Genomic DNA, 15545 nt, shown 5'->3' on the forward strand with positions numbered 1-15545 from the left:
GTACAGAGGTCATCGCTGCGGGGAGGTGGGTGGGTCGCCAATGCTTCAGTCTTCCAGCACTTCACGAAAAGACAGAATACACGTGTACTGAGAAGCTATACAGTTGAATCCCGATAACTCGAACCTTCAAGGGAAATCGAAAAAGGTTCGAGATATCGGGAGTTCGAGTTATCGAGGGTTAAATTAGTAAGAAAATGACCTGAAGGGAAATCGAAAAAGGTTCGAGTTAGCGGGAGGTTCGAGTTACTGAGGGTTCGAGTTATCGGGATTCAACTGTATATACACCTGTACATAGTCAGCGGCATGGCTTGCAGTTGCCAAAGTAACTGGGCACGTGGAATGGGAAATTAGGGTGTTTGTTCGCGCGGGCCCCGGTGAGAATAGTTTTATAGCTCCAGTTCAAACATTAATCGCACCTATTGGGTGACTAATTATCACGCTGCGCATGCAGGTGGGGTTCAAGGTTAGACTTATTACACTGATTGCAAGTTTAAACACCGTCACGGTTGTAGGTAACAGTTATATCAAAAACAAGACGCGTTTGTCACATTTTAAATATTTATTTCTTGAGCCGAAAGTTTTTTAACAGTCTTAGCGTAAGGGTCAACACATGTACAGTTGTCTGAATTTTCAAAACAGAATAATAATTTGGCGTGAAAAGTTTTTTTTTCCTCAAAAATATGAAAGTGAGGCTGGACATGTTGAATTGTTCACGTGAAGACTTTAATTATCGGCTACAAGCACGCAAAATTCATATTAGATGTTAAGGTGACATTATTAATTGCTTTGAGTAATACTCCAGACAAATTATTACATGGGGTCCAATAATGAATACGAAGTATTGTTTATAATTCCTTTTGGGCGTGCGGCCCAAACTAACTAAAGTAACTGATAATTCGCATCGTCTGTTATCTTTGTCACTTTGTTTTCAATCACCGTGTAGAGAGCAAGCCTTTTTAAGCGACGCCAAATTAACATGTTCAAGAGAAGTACTCTTTTTCTATTGAGGTTAGTTCACGATCTTCATTTAAAGTTGGATTCTTGATACTCATTCGCGAACAAATGGGTTGTTTCATCGACTGAGAAAGGAGGGTATTTTTAAGCAACGGCCGACGCAGATTGCCAAATGAACTTTTAAAATTACCTAAACACCATGAGGGAAATTTTTAACCCTTTAACGGCAAGTAAATGTATATACGCAAACAAATGAAAGGAAACCTCTTTCTTTGGACTGTCAACCATTAAAACCACCTCTTCCCTCCCATCAAGACTTACATTATATACCCATACAATGCTGCCAGTAAAGTGTTTGTCGTTCGATACCGATCGAAAAAAAAAATTGTAGATTGCTGTATACGGGCGTACTTTTTAATTTCGCCATCGCACCGCTTTACACTTATCTGTTGGAAATTTTGCTGATTCGTTTTAAGGTAACGTCCCTATTACTCTGTTTTTCGAGTTACTAATACAAACTGTTACATTATTAAATTTGTTTGTAAAAAAATTGCAGTTTTTAAGAACATTGAAAATAAAAACCACAGCTTTTAAGAGATAGGAGTTAACATATTAAAGCTGGAAGAATGCACGAAGCTAGTCAGTTGCAAAGAAACTGCCGTGCTGCATTGGTTGGCAAAGTCGGCGAAGTGAAATCGCTTTAACTCATTTTCAACGAAGTATTGGCAGGATATTTTTCGTTTCTTAAAACTTAAAACAGTTGATTTTCAGTTTTCGTTTCCCGCTGAAAGCTAACTGGTGCAGTCGACTAATTGCTGTAGAAAAACTAATTAAAATGCATAGCTGTCTCTACGCGCGGCGATAGCACCTTTAATAAACCATTATAATTGCTAGTACAACTAGCTTTCTTCAGGGTCAGTTCTAGAATGGAAAAAAAAATAATGGTTCTATTTTTTCCATTTTCCATTGGCATGGGTCTAATTTGCTACTTGGTCCATTAGACAGCCGGTCTTTCTTTTGATGTCTCTTTTCATGTCTCTCCCGCGATGTCTCTTTTGAGACACCGCGATTAAAACAGGATTAGTTCTGCGCATCAGTATTTGCGCTTTACAGCCCGACCAAACGGCGTTTATAAGCAATATAATTTTGTATCTAAGAGCATATATAGTTGCCGCACAATAATTAAAAAAATATATTCATTCTTGATTTATTATTTTTAGTGTTAATTTTTTAATATTAATCGATACGCTATCGATTAATCGAATACCCTCCACTTGTAACCAGGAATGCGACGCATAAGAATATAGGTTCTTGAACTTTCAAAAATTTGTAATAAATGCAAAGCATAGCGAATTGCTAGGACTAGATAATTTTGAATTTCAAGTTCCTCCAAGAAATTTGAAGGAAACATTCGCCCTTGCTATTTGCATGTTCGTTGGTTTGTTTTGTTGTTGCTGTTGTTTTCGGGGAAATCGCGTTTTAAAGAACACCTTAGTATAACATTTGAAAAATTCCTGCTTGACAAAAATTCTGAAAAGCTTGAAATGCAAAGAATTTTTTCCAGTACTATCTATCCTCACTATCCTTTCCTGATCTAAGATGTGAAAGTATCATGAATATTTTAAAACAACCGGCGTGCAATTGAGGCCACTGAGGCTGTTTTCAGCATTGTGCCTCTCGTCAACCTCTTTCGCGTTAAAATCACTGGTCACATTAGTGCTGTCATATTCTGACAAGTTACTTTTTATTTACTGCATGGCACGATAAAATTTGTTCTGTTTCATTTCGTGCCAAAAAGGCCAGGACAGGAAAAACAATCTAGCCGTTTCTAAACGTTTTTTCCGCTTCAGTATGTGCCTTGATGTTTACCCATGTGATTTGGGGGTTATCGACGCATTTATTTAAAACTGGGTAGGCGTAGGAAATGCGACAAGTAGGCATACGCGCTCGTTGCAAATAAATACACCCTAAAGTTGAGTTGAAACGGCCATGTTGTGTTAATCTCATGTCTTATCTAGAGTCGAATTGATCTAGTAAACAATACAATTTATATTTATCACCACACAAAACATGTATCTACATATATTTTTATTTATTATGTTCTATTTGATTTGATTTGATTTGATTTTTTGATTTGATTTTTTTTTTTTGATTTTCTAGGAGATGCCAGTAACCAGGTGAATTGCAAATGGCTCGGCAACGGATAATCATTTTTAGCGAGCTGTTGATTTTGTCTGTAATCTTTCATAGCATTGAGAGTAAGCAGTGTGGAATCGACACTTACTCCGTCTATCAAATGATGCTCAAGGGTCACACTTTTAAGACGTTTCAGGCCCAGCCAATGTCTCTCGACTGCAGAGAGGCATGCAACTCTGACGTGAGATGTCAAAGTTATAACTATCTCATGTTCAAAGACATATGCGAGTTGAATAACAGGACTAAGGAGGCCAGGCCAGAGGACTTTGTCAAGAACAGCGAAAGATATTACATGAAAAAGGCTCCGAATAGAGGTACACTGAATTAACATTGAAAGAGACAAGCTATTCTTGGTTTTCATGTTACGTCATAAAATTCTGAAATCAAACTTCACTAGGCCTGCTAAATTTTCGTGGTCATCTGGCGAAAGATAAACTTAAAATATATATTTTTACAAATTTCCAGATCGATAGTGTCATTCGTTTTTAAAACAGAGCATTTTGAATATTTGAGTTCTCCGTCGTATGTGACATCAAGCTGAGTGCCGTGACAAAGCTGTTTTGTTTGAAAAAAGGCCTTTCCTTTCCATTTTGAGCAAATTGAACATTTCAGATATAATAAGTAGTGTTTATGTGAAAGTGTACTAGCTCTTAAGCCAAGGATAGCCGCTGTTGTAAACAGAACTGAGTTCCAGATGGTTTCTCTGACATCACGGCGGCCATATTTGTGTCCCTCGGAAGGACACAGTTATGAAATCTCCATACTAAGCTTATAAATTTGCGTGAAAAGGTTCGGAAAATAACTCGCGAACGGTACATCGCACAGACCCGAAACTTGGAGAAATTGTTTATCTATTTATCATCTATAATATTTGAAATTTATAGCTTCTGTAGTTGAATGGTTTCGAATTTATTTTTTGATTGCGTGACAGTGAAAACCAGCCATTGCTTACAACGCGTTGAACAATATTTGCCCTTGAGTTCAGAACATTTTCTTTGCATAGCAACCATGAAGGAGCTTTGGAACATTTTATAATGGAATGATATCTATCGGATTCGTCAGTGGAAATTTCTTTAAAGAGATTTTTTTGCTTATCTAATGTTTTATGTATAAGTATCCCACTTCCAAGACACTTATCTGTTTTTTTTTTATCTCTCCGTAAAATTGATGCGCTACATTGATATTCTCAGTTCGCTCTGCAATAACAAAAGAGGAGATATAAGAAAATTAGCGCTAAATTCATAAACGAAGAGCAAAGATTTAAGATAGAAACGTTTCAGGGAATAACAAGTTTGTCTGATAATTTACTTCTTTTTTATAAACAGTGCCCCTCGGATCCATTCCAGAGCTTCCGGCTGATTCGTGTTCAGAGATCAAGGCGAGTGAAGGACCACAAGCGGTCAGCGGTAATTACTGGTTGGGTTCCGAGATGTCTGTGAGCTCCATTCTTGCTCGCTGTGACATGGACACAGGTCGTAAGAGCAACTAACAGTTTCTTACTCTTTATGCCTAATCAGCATAACTACGTTACACAATCATTGATAATAATATGTATGATGATAATTTTATGTTTCAATATTCTTTTGTGTAGCCGCCGACTATTGCATCGAGCATCAGTGTCAAAACAATGCGACATGTGTGAACAGTCACGTGAACTACACGTGTGCATGCAATTCATCGAAGTGGATTGGAGACTTCTGTGAGCGAGGTATTAATTCATCTATATAGATGCATGACTATTTAACTGAAGTAAGTAATACTTTGTTAGTACTCATAAAAATATCTTTGGGTAAGGGACTGGTGAGAAATATTAGGATATCTTAAGCTAGTAGCTAAAAGTAAAAGATCTTTCTTTGAAATCAAAAGAGAAATAAATGAAATAATCCGTGCAGCATGCAAGAATTTTTTTATGAATAAGCTGTTCCTAGTTTTAGCTTGAAAGATATATAATCAAAGTTATGACGAGAATAAAACCAAAGACTTTCGTGGTACCGATGTAATTCTCTACCAATATCGCATGGCCTTGCAAATTTCTTTCTTTCAAATCACAGTTTTTCATAAAAAATAGCCAAGGTTGTTATGTGAAGGTCAGAAACGTTTCCTTAAAGGTATATTGACCATGTATTACGGTTTTATTAAATCTTTAGAATGTCAAGAAGCTCTTGGAATGGAAAACGGTTCAATTACTGACGAACAAATTACTGCCTCTTCACAATTCGCCAACAATCATGCTTCTACCCAGGGTAGACTGCACTTTCAAATGACTGGAAGCAAATCAGGAGCTTGGTCAGCTCGCTTTCTTGACGACAACCAGTGGCTCCAGGTCGATCTTGGTAATCAGCACACAAGAGTAACACGTATAGCAACGCAAGGAAGAAATGGTCACTGGGACAGGGTAACCAAGTACAGACTGCAGTACAGTGACGATGAAGTAAACTTCCGGTACTACACGGAACAAGGACAAGCTACAGAAAAGGTAACTGAAAAAAGATTTCATACACCGAACCGTTGATTAAAACTGGGTGGCTTTGTTTTTGTTTTATTTTGTTTTTATTTTGTTTGTTTGTCTTTGTTTTTTTTTTTTTGACAGACTCAGGGGCTTAAAAGTCTTATCAATTCAAAAGTGGAGGCGACCACATTCAAATCGAATCATGCCTAAGTTTTCACGCCGTTTTTATGTTGAGCAGTTGATGATTTGCTTTTCAATCACTCCCGTCTCAAGTTAATTACCAGATGTACTTTGACTTAGCTTGGTAATGATAGAGAACTTCAAATGGTAGATCCAGGGGGGGCCGGCAGCGAGGCCTGGTACCGAGTCTCGATGATTGCCCCAGTAAAGAAATTTGGCCGAGTGAGACTAAGTACTGGTTTAAGTGAAAACAAAGATGGCGGACGGGCGTTTGCGAAGGTTCATAAACGTTTCGAGAACTGTTTCCACGTTCGAACATCCAGGGGATGGTTTAAGCACTTTTTATCTAAATTTAGATTTTTAAGAAATATCACAGGTGAAATTTACGCCGCAAACCGGCGAACGGGACCACCACTGCGTTTTTACATCCCAGTGAAGACAGCAAAATCTCACAGCAGAATATTTTTATTAATTGTTTCATACACTGGATAAGCTGAACGATCTTTATTTCTGGACTAGACGACATGATGGTAAGGGTAGCCATTTTCGAACAGTTTTTTTTCTGTAAGACTTATATCAAACCGTAGTTGTTATTGAGAAAGTGCAGAAGGTTTGATACTCGTTTTGTTTTACTTCCCTAAGCCTCTGAGCTTAGTTAGAATTTGAATATAAAAATATAATATTTAGAGTAAAATGGAACTGAAATGCAGTACATCGAAATAAAATATTTCAAAATTTAATTGGCCTACCAGTATTTTTTATTTTATGTTTTGCACCAGTTACAATAACATTTTTTCATGTTCAATTAGTGTTGTAAGATTAGGTGGTAATGTTTGCAACAGTTTTCTTTATATTAACTTTTGAATTGAGCATGCCTTCCTGATAATGGCGCTCACTGAGAAAGCTGGTGGGGTAACCTTGCATTTAGATTTTGCCTATCACACCTGTGGGGTGAGAATTGAAACTTGCAGGAGGTTGGTTGGTTGTAGAATGCTCCAGTCATGGTCAGTTACCTTAAACTTAGGGACCATGCTTTGCTGTATTTCCTTGGAAAAAAAGGAATCTTGAGTTCTGAGGGGGCTTAAAATAGTTTTTGGCAGCGCGTTATCTTGAAATGCTTTTGCAAATAAAATAATTATACCATGGTGGAGTTTGCAAAGGATCTGCTCCTCAAATGTACATGTGTGTACCCTGGTAGCGACATAATTGAGACACTGCATGGGATCTGACACTTTTAAAAAACCTATTGAGACTTACTTAATCTGTTGATTCTTAACTGCCCAACCTGACCAAAGAAGAAATCAATTTCTACTTGCATCCAGTTGAATAATTTTCCTGCTGACCAGGAAAAAGTTTCAGATGTAAATGTAAACAAAATGTAAAATTAAAGTTGTTTACAGTGGTCATGCACTTAGCTTCAAGGGAAACAAAAATTTTAAACGAACATGACAGTTACAAATTCCAACCAGCAGGAGGCAGACCAGTTCTCTATCTGACCAAGGATTTGATTTCAGGACAACTGAGAACAAATTCAGCTGGTTGCTGGGAGAGGGTTTTGACCTGGGGTTCCTGAATTACAACAACAGTGCCCATAACCACTCAGCCACACTGTCTCCTAAAAAATAGTGATAGATGATAGATGTGCATTTTTAGGGTGGGGGAAAACAGTATTGCAATAATAATGTTGTAGTATTTTTTTATTACTGACAAGGGGTTGCATCCCCATGAGTAGCTCATTTGGAGATGTGAAATTGACCCTGGGAGAGAAATTAAGTATGGTAGCTCAATGTACTTGTTTGCAACAGTCATTCTATTGCTGATGGGAAAATTTATCATTTTTCCAGTACTGAAGTGTTTCCAGTACATAAGACAAGCATTGAGTTTGCCACCTTTATTTGCTGTAATAAAATTGTGATCCCTCTGACCCCGTTCAACCGAAGTATTTACCCAAAACATAATCAATGGTTTCTGTATGTGTAAGCAAGGCACTTCAGATTGCACAGTTTAGGTAATTGAAGTCATACCCTCTGCAATTATTATTATTATTTTTTACATTTAAATTTCAGTGAAGAAATTAATAATTTATTCCTTGTGGATTTCTTTGCCTTGACTTCAGCTTGATCTTGCACCGGCAAAGGAAAAAAAAAGAAAAATCGAAATCAAACATCTTATTCTCTTTAAGATTACCTGAGAAACCGTTTGTTCTCCTGTGGGCCTATTCGCATGGACATGATGGAAAATGCTTTGATATTCGATTTTTAACCGAAAGTAACTCGGCACTTCATATGCAATATTCGGTTCTAGAAATAAATGCTCCCAAAAACATTCAATCAGAAGATGAATTTCTAAAAATAACTTCGATGTTTCATACGCAAACTAAGCTTGTATAAAGACGCAGAACTTAAGACAAGTACTGTATATAAATTTTAATAAAGCTAAGTTCAAGCCTACACTGTACTTGACAAAATTATACGGTAGACTACTGTTTCGGGCCTTAGCAAGGGTAGTCGTGAAACATTTCGACGCTGTTACTGATTTTCTATATAAGTGAAGGAGAATCGCGATTGAAATATTTTCTTTTGCTTGCGTGAAGATGAGATAACACTCGACTGGGAAAATCTCAGCCCATGCAGTATATTCAGAAACTTGTCTCGAAACATGCCACTCGCTCCTTGCTCATTTAAATTTTTGACTGCTCTACTAACCTAAAACAAAGCTGATCCTTCATTCCGTTAGTCTTGACTGTCTCAGAACTGCCACAAAAAATTCTAACGGCAAATAAACGGCAATAACCAACAGCGAATTCATATTCTACAGTCAACTCGACACGCGACGCCATGTTGTTTCGTTTTTGCCAAAGCATTGTGCGCATGCTCCGTACGGTTCTCGAATGATTGACAGATTTCTTTACTGGGGCGATCATAGAAAGCTAAAAAGCGGCAAGATCAAAGGTAGCTGCCAGCCCCCCTGGGTAGATCGCTAACAAATTTTCGTCTTACTAATTTAGGATTTTGCTGGAAACACAGACCAGGATACTGTTGTTTATCATGATCTAAACCCACCAATCAGAGCACGCTACATCCGTTTTCGACCAGTGGCTTGGTATTCTCACATATCAATGAGGGCAGAGCTCTATGGCTGTCGAGGTAACTTTTTTGAAAAGCAATTTTACCTCGAATTTGTTTTCGTTGGGAAAGTGGGGAGAGGGGTCAGTTTTAAGAAGACTTTGTTCAGTATTTCCAGTTGCGTTTATTTAAAAAAAAATGGAAAACAACTATTCGGCAGCAATAATGCGTTTGAAACTTAAGGAATGTTCAAGTGATTATTGATGGTAGTAAGTGTGAGTCAGTGGCATGCAGAGTACCCAGTGGGTAAGAAAGTGCAAAAGGAAACGGTGGCTTACATCCCTATACCCCTGCTGGTACCATTTGCAATTGATTTATCTACCGTGGTGGATGTATCAAGGGCGATTTACACGGTACGATTTTGCCTACGATTTATCGCGTGACTAAAACTAAAGCACGAATTGCGTCGTGTAAATCAACCTACCACATCCTTACGACAGACTCACACAACACGAAAAATGTCGTAGGATATAAAAACATGTTTTAAAACTTTACGACAAATCGCAACCGCGAACAATAAAAAAGATGACATTTCGTGACGTTTTAGTGACCAACGTTCACTGAGTAGGAGAACGGTGGAAGTGGTGTTGCGTCAAAATGGCGGACCTAGAGTCGGAGGAAGTTGTCCGAAATGTCCGTAAATCAGATATACCAAAAACGCAAGGTATCTTTTTCTCGTGGAGACAGAACGCCTCATGTCATTGTGGAACAACGAGGAGGTGTTGCTCAATTGTAAACACAAAGACTATTTCTCCTGTAATTCTGTTCGTCTTCCAGCATTAATTCCTCTAGCAACTGCCTATAAACAATAATAATAATAATAATAATAATAATAATAATAATAATAATAATAATAATAATAATAAACATTTTTATAGCGCCTATCCAGGTCTGCTCTAGGCGCTTTACAAATCTATAAAAATTCGTTAAAATTAGCTGAATAAATCTTAAAAATTAAAAATGTACATTAAAAGTAATAAAAAGTAAAAATCGCTAAGAGTAATAAGTTTTTTTAAAAAGATAAGTTTTGAGTTTTGATTTAAAAGAACTTAAATTGTCACAAGAGCGGATAAAAAGAGGTAGACTGTTCCAGAGTTCAGGCGACGAAACAGCAAAAGCTCGAGACCCATACGACTTAAGGTGGAATTTCACAGGGTTAAGGCGTGAAGAGTGTGACGATCGGAGGGTTCTTGAAGGTTGGTAGTGCGTTAACAAATCTTGAATGTAGATAGGAGATTGTTGATGGAGAGCTTTGAAGGTAAGTAGCAGAATCTTAAATTTAATGCGTTCAGAAACAGGAAGCCAGTGTAGTTCTTTCAATATCGGAGTGATGTGGTCGTATTTTCGGGAACAGGTGATAAGTCGAGCAGCGGCGTTCTGAACAGACTGGAGCTTTTTTAAGGCATACTTCGGCACATTGTATAAAAGAGAGTTGCAGTGGTCGAGTTTGGAAGACGCAAAAGCATGGACCAAGATCTCGGTTGTTTTCGTAGAAACCCCTCGCTCTGTTCTCCTCCAAAGCCATTTCCTTCCCATACTTCCTTCGCCTTTCTTTTCCTCTTTCCTCTCTTAAAAATTAAAGAAACAATGACCGCGGCCGAAACTTGTCGGGCATCAACCATTTTGTTTGTTGTTATCCCCAGTCCTCCGGAGTGGAATCGTTCGCGATTTTGGCATGTCGTAAAGCGAAAATGTCGTGCGAGTTTAAATGATCTTGAGTCATGTCGTAGGCCTGTCGCAAGCTTGTCGCATGCGACAAAATCATGCCTGTAAATTGGCCCTGAAGGGAAACAGTGCCAGCACTCCAAAATGGACGTTTCAAAATAACTCTAAAACATAATGATATCTATACTGCAGAAACCGCAAAAGGAATTTAAGAACAAGAGAGATGTTTTGCCAAATTCTTTATATTGCGGCGCTTGCGTCCCTATATTGAAGAGGGTGCTTTTCTGGTTTTAGTGAAGCAGTGTGCTAAAAGATGGATGGACTTCCTCTTGGATTTTATTCACATTTCTGGTGGTTGATGTCGTGAAGACACTATACCAAGGTTTAAATTACGCATTTAAGCACAAACAAATAAAACGTGACCATAACGCAACTTATAATCAAAGTACTACCTAAAAATCCGTAGGATATTAATTTCTGGAGACCTTTATTACAGTTCATAACGTCGTCGACTACAAAAAAATTCAAAAAAACAATGCCAAAAAGGTAACGAAAGAAATTGAACAAGAACGACGACAAAAATTACCGCGTAATGGCAAATTAAACAAATTATACAGACTGACTGTCAGAAGGACTTCCAAAATATATATGCCTAAAAATTGTCGTTTTCTTTTGAGATACTTATTTCTAGTCTAAACTTTGCGTTTTAAGGTAAGTTCTCACTTTTAATTGATGGGATTGTAGAATTGAAAAGCTGTGCTTTATAGTGACTTGTTCGAGGAAAGTGCTTTTAGATTGGGCGGGTGGATGCTTAATAGTGATCTTCAATGATATTTTTAATAACTAATCTTTTCCTTGTCATCCACAGTATAGTTCTAACGAAGGCTGAAAAATAGACGCACGTGGCAATTTCACCGATGCATGCAACCTGAGTCACTCTCTTCGTTTTCAAAGAGTTGCTAGCACAAATCAAATATTACAACCTCAAGTGTATTGTTACGAACAATCAATACGAAGTAGTAGCGATTCCCAGATCTTCAGTAAAAGCATAGAGAGGAGAAAGTGGAGTCACCATTCAAGTAAAGTACATTCGCGGAGGAAACTGTGGCTCACATATCATGATTGCATTCTACACTCCACAGCACATCGACAACGTTGCACCATGCTGAACGACATAGAGCCATTCCCTATCCCGTGGACAGGGGACAGCACAGCAGAGTGGTTATGGTGCGGTCTTGCAAGGTGGAAGTCTCGGGTTCGAGTACTTCATCCCGCCCTTGCTTGATTTGTCCCGGTAGTTCCGAATGAAATCTACGACTACGCCATGTGAATAGCTGGTGCTGGTTAGCCTCCCCATAAGGATTCTTAAATAAGTTGTTTTCATTTTAAAAATCGTTTCATAATGCACCACAAGTTTTTTAACTTTAAACAAAAGACGCGATAAATAGAGCTGTGTTTACTTCTTTTGTTAATTTGGAGTTGTTCAAAGAAGCAGTGAAGCGATTAGGAGCTTCCTTTTGGTTCGTGAACATATTTTTATCACTTAAGAGGTTGTGTCAGTAATACCGGTCTGGTGGATCTGGCTTGAAAAATGGACTTCGCTCATTTCTTGTGTGTTGCAAGACTTTCATTTACTTATACTAAAACCACAATTTGCTTCAATTAAGATTTTTGGTTCACCCGAACGAGCGCTCGTAACGATCACTGTTAAGTCATAAATTTACCACAACTAAAACTAACACGAGTGGGCGGTTTATTGCATTCAAACCAACGCAGCCGAAAATAAGATGTAATAGAAAATGTTCCTACAAAAAAAAACCTTCTGGTATTATCTTAATAAAATATTTATAGCTGATTAGTCATTGATTATTGGCGATGATCTATGGGTAATCGATGACTAATTGATGTCCAAACATTTTGTGGCCTATCTATCACTTACTCGTCGATGTCATTGAATAGTCACCAATGCTAATGATTACTCAACGATTAGCTATTGATTAGCCATCGATTACTCATTGATTACACATGTATAATTATGCAGCACATCTAATACAATTTTTCATCATTTTTCTTCGTCATGACTGACTTTTCTGTAATAAATTAGGACCTTCAGATGCCGTTATTATTAACTAAAGAAAGCTTCCGTTGTGACATGTACCTTGAAGAAGTTGTTTTTAGTTCTTTATTTTCGATTTGTTATGTTTTGTGTAGACACGAGATTAATATAGACGACTAATCAATGTCATTACTGACTAACTCATGTTATCGAAGACTGAAAATTTGGTGGCCTATCGATTACTCGTTGATGCCATCGATTTGATACGTCTGGCTCATTATGGCATTCGCATCTCACACACCAAATTAAATAGAATGCTTTGTAAATGAGTAGTAAGGTACCTTGCAAGTATTCAGTTGGGCTTTCGGCCTCATGTTAAGAGATAAGCTGTTAGCTACTTTAACCATGGGATCTATTGGGATCTCTTTATATAATATTTTACCGTTAGCAAATATGTTATGTTATAGGTAACAGCTAATGCTGCTTGGTATCAAAGACACTTTACGAACTGATTAGCTCTGCTAATCTTAAGAACTACATAATTAAAGTAGGAGTTAATCTTAGGTTAAGAGTTGCTTCTTCCTGAAATTCTTGAAATAAACAAATAAAGTTTGGGTTGGGATGAAGTGCTCCCATATAGGTCACTCTTGATTCATAGACTCACAGAATGGATTGGTTATCTTAGTAACCCAACGCCCGACTCCCTAAAGTGTGAGTACCTCTCCCAGGGGATTGTGACCCCTTGAGAGGAGTAAGGACCTCTTTCAGGGTATTGTGACCGCATCCCTGAAAACGAGTAAGGACCTCTCTCAGGGGGCTGTGAACTGCACCCTGTCATAGGACAAGGGATTGTAACCCCTTACTTAGCTGGACTAGTGATTCGCTTACTTGCACTGGCCTGTTGGCGGAGTACTTCAACCACATTACTCTACATATCACTGTTGTGTTGTTGTTTCTCATGGGTTGGGAGCATTAACCCTATTCAGAACGGGCTATTTGGACCTTCTGGGAACGGGGGGGGGGGGGGGCTATGTTACTTTCAGAATATTTAAGCAATCACAATGAAACTTATAGGATGTATAGTATTCCAAACATCTGTCTTTTGGTATACCTCACGTGGGATGATGTCGTCACATCACCAGACAATAACATCACGATGTCAAAACAGCCGCTATCTTGGATCCGTCATCTTGGACTTCAAAAATTTTCCAAAACGCCAGAAAACCACCCGAAATCACTGCAAAGTACTCAAAAACAATAAAATTGTGCTTAAAAACCGTAGAAGTTGAAAATAATTGCATTAAAGTTAATTTTCATTAATAGAAACACGAAAATTATAAATTTGGGTTAACATGCCTGTCAAAATGCCGTTACCATGGTGATGTTAACTACCTGAAACAACAACCCATTCTACCAAATTATTCCCAGATAAATTTTAGATAAACTCGCAAAGTTTGGCAGCGTTTGGTTAAATCTTGAAAAAGCTATAAGCGTTCAAATTCAGCGCGGGCCTCGAACTCCCCCCCCCCCGGTCTGAATAGGATTAATTGAAGATTTATGTTGAAAAGTCAACATTTGGCTAGGCCAGTGCACTACAATATCCCCCCCCCCCCCCTCGACCCCCTCCCCACTATCCCTTGCTTGTACTACGGGGCGGCACGAATTAGCTTGTACGTCCAAGAGTGTAGTAAAACTACGTCATTGAACATAATGTATTACCACTTCGGCTATTTTAGAACTCACTAGAACTATAGAAAAAACACGAGCTGCAAGCTACAGTATCAGAGTCAGTTTGTCGTTTCCATGGCAAAATCGATAACTCTCAAAATAAGGCCAATATTTTGTGTGATTTTCGTATCGGTCCGAGTCAGGGAAGATTGCCAAACGGCCAATTGAAAATGTAAGGTATGGTCCGGAAAAAATCTTTTCAAAGCAATTTCATCAATAACATTGATTGTGTGCAAAACGTAGTAATGTTGAATATAGCTGACCCTCGCTTTATTTTGCTTGTTATTGATAAGCTACCCACAGATCTATTGGCCGTTGAAACAAAGAATTATTTTAAAAGAAAACTCTGATATTAACGATCGATGGGCAAATTTGGTTAACAAAAATCACTTGACGTCAATTGTTGAAAACCGTAAATGTACCGCTATCGTAAAATGCTTTCTTATTCTTCCTCACAAGGGAGAGATATGAAGAACACAGAAAGTGTTTCTGAGTTATTTTGACACATTGCGTTCATTTTTTGTTTAGTTTCCTTACTGACGTGACTAACAGGTAAAGAAGTCGCAAGTAATGCTTTAGTTACCGTGGCAACATAACACCTGCACCAACCACTGTGTGTATTATTTTTCTGTATGCTACATCACTTATTGATGAGATAACACAACCATTGTTGGAAATCATTCTCCAACCCATGAATCAAACAAATCCATCGATCACTCTTTTTCAGTATATTGGTATCGTGCTGTTGGGTTTTTTTATTAACGACAACTTTGGAAACAATTAAGTCCTGTGTTCGTTAATATATAACAAACACATTTTAAAATATAAAAAATACACGAAAAAAAAAATAGTTTTAAGAATTAAGCAGAATGCAAAAAAGGACCTTACTTACTCTCGGAGTTTAATTGCGTCTGTGAGAGGGTTACCCTGTCATGACAGTGACGATTAAAGAAACTGAGACGAAATAATAAGTTAAAACAAAGCACGCACCGACTCTTTCTTTTTATTTCTTTTGAATTCTAATTGATTTTCACCGGGTGGTTCCAGCATATTAACAAAATATAAATTTCATTTGATTTTACCTGAGAATTAATTAAACAAAATTCAATTCAAGATACAGTAGATAGGTGAATGCTTTAGTTCTTAAGAAAAATGACGGATTTTTGCCAGTTTTGTTATATGTAAATGTGTT

At 37.8% G+C, this 15545-nt stretch overlaps 1 protein-coding gene across 3 annotated transcripts in view; it reads left to right on the plus strand.

Annotated features, from left to right (window-relative positions):
• Positions 1-13557, plus strand: part of LOC144662592 (retinoschisin-like) — a 41146-nt gene extending 27589 nt beyond the window's left edge. The window contains exons 1-7 of one of the 3 annotated variants that reach the window (XM_078523430.1): positions 932-1008; positions 3115-3464; positions 4476-4625; positions 4742-4858; positions 5298-5626; positions 8787-8925; positions 11438-13557. In XM_078523430.1, the coding sequence (XP_078379556.1) occupies positions 3143-3464; positions 4476-4625; positions 4742-4858; positions 5298-5626; positions 8787-8925; positions 11438-11442 (1062 nt within the window). In that variant the 5' untranslated portion in view covers positions 932-1008; positions 3115-3142 and the 3' untranslated portion in view covers positions 11443-13557. Of the gene's footprint in view, positions 1-931; positions 1009-3114; positions 3465-4475; positions 4626-4741; positions 4859-5297; positions 5627-8786; positions 8926-11437 lie in introns of those variants that run through there. The other 2 variants (XM_078523431.1, XM_078523429.1) reach the window with 2 other exon arrangements.
• The last annotated feature ends 1988 nt before the right edge of the window (positions 13558-15545 follow it).

This window comes from Oculina patagonica, chromosome 8, assembly GCF_052425735.1.
Source record: "Oculina patagonica isolate OP01 chromosome 8, crgOcupat, whole genome shotgun sequence".
In the NCBI taxonomy this organism is placed as follows: Eukaryota; Metazoa; Cnidaria; class Anthozoa; order Scleractinia; family Oculinidae; genus Oculina; species Oculina patagonica.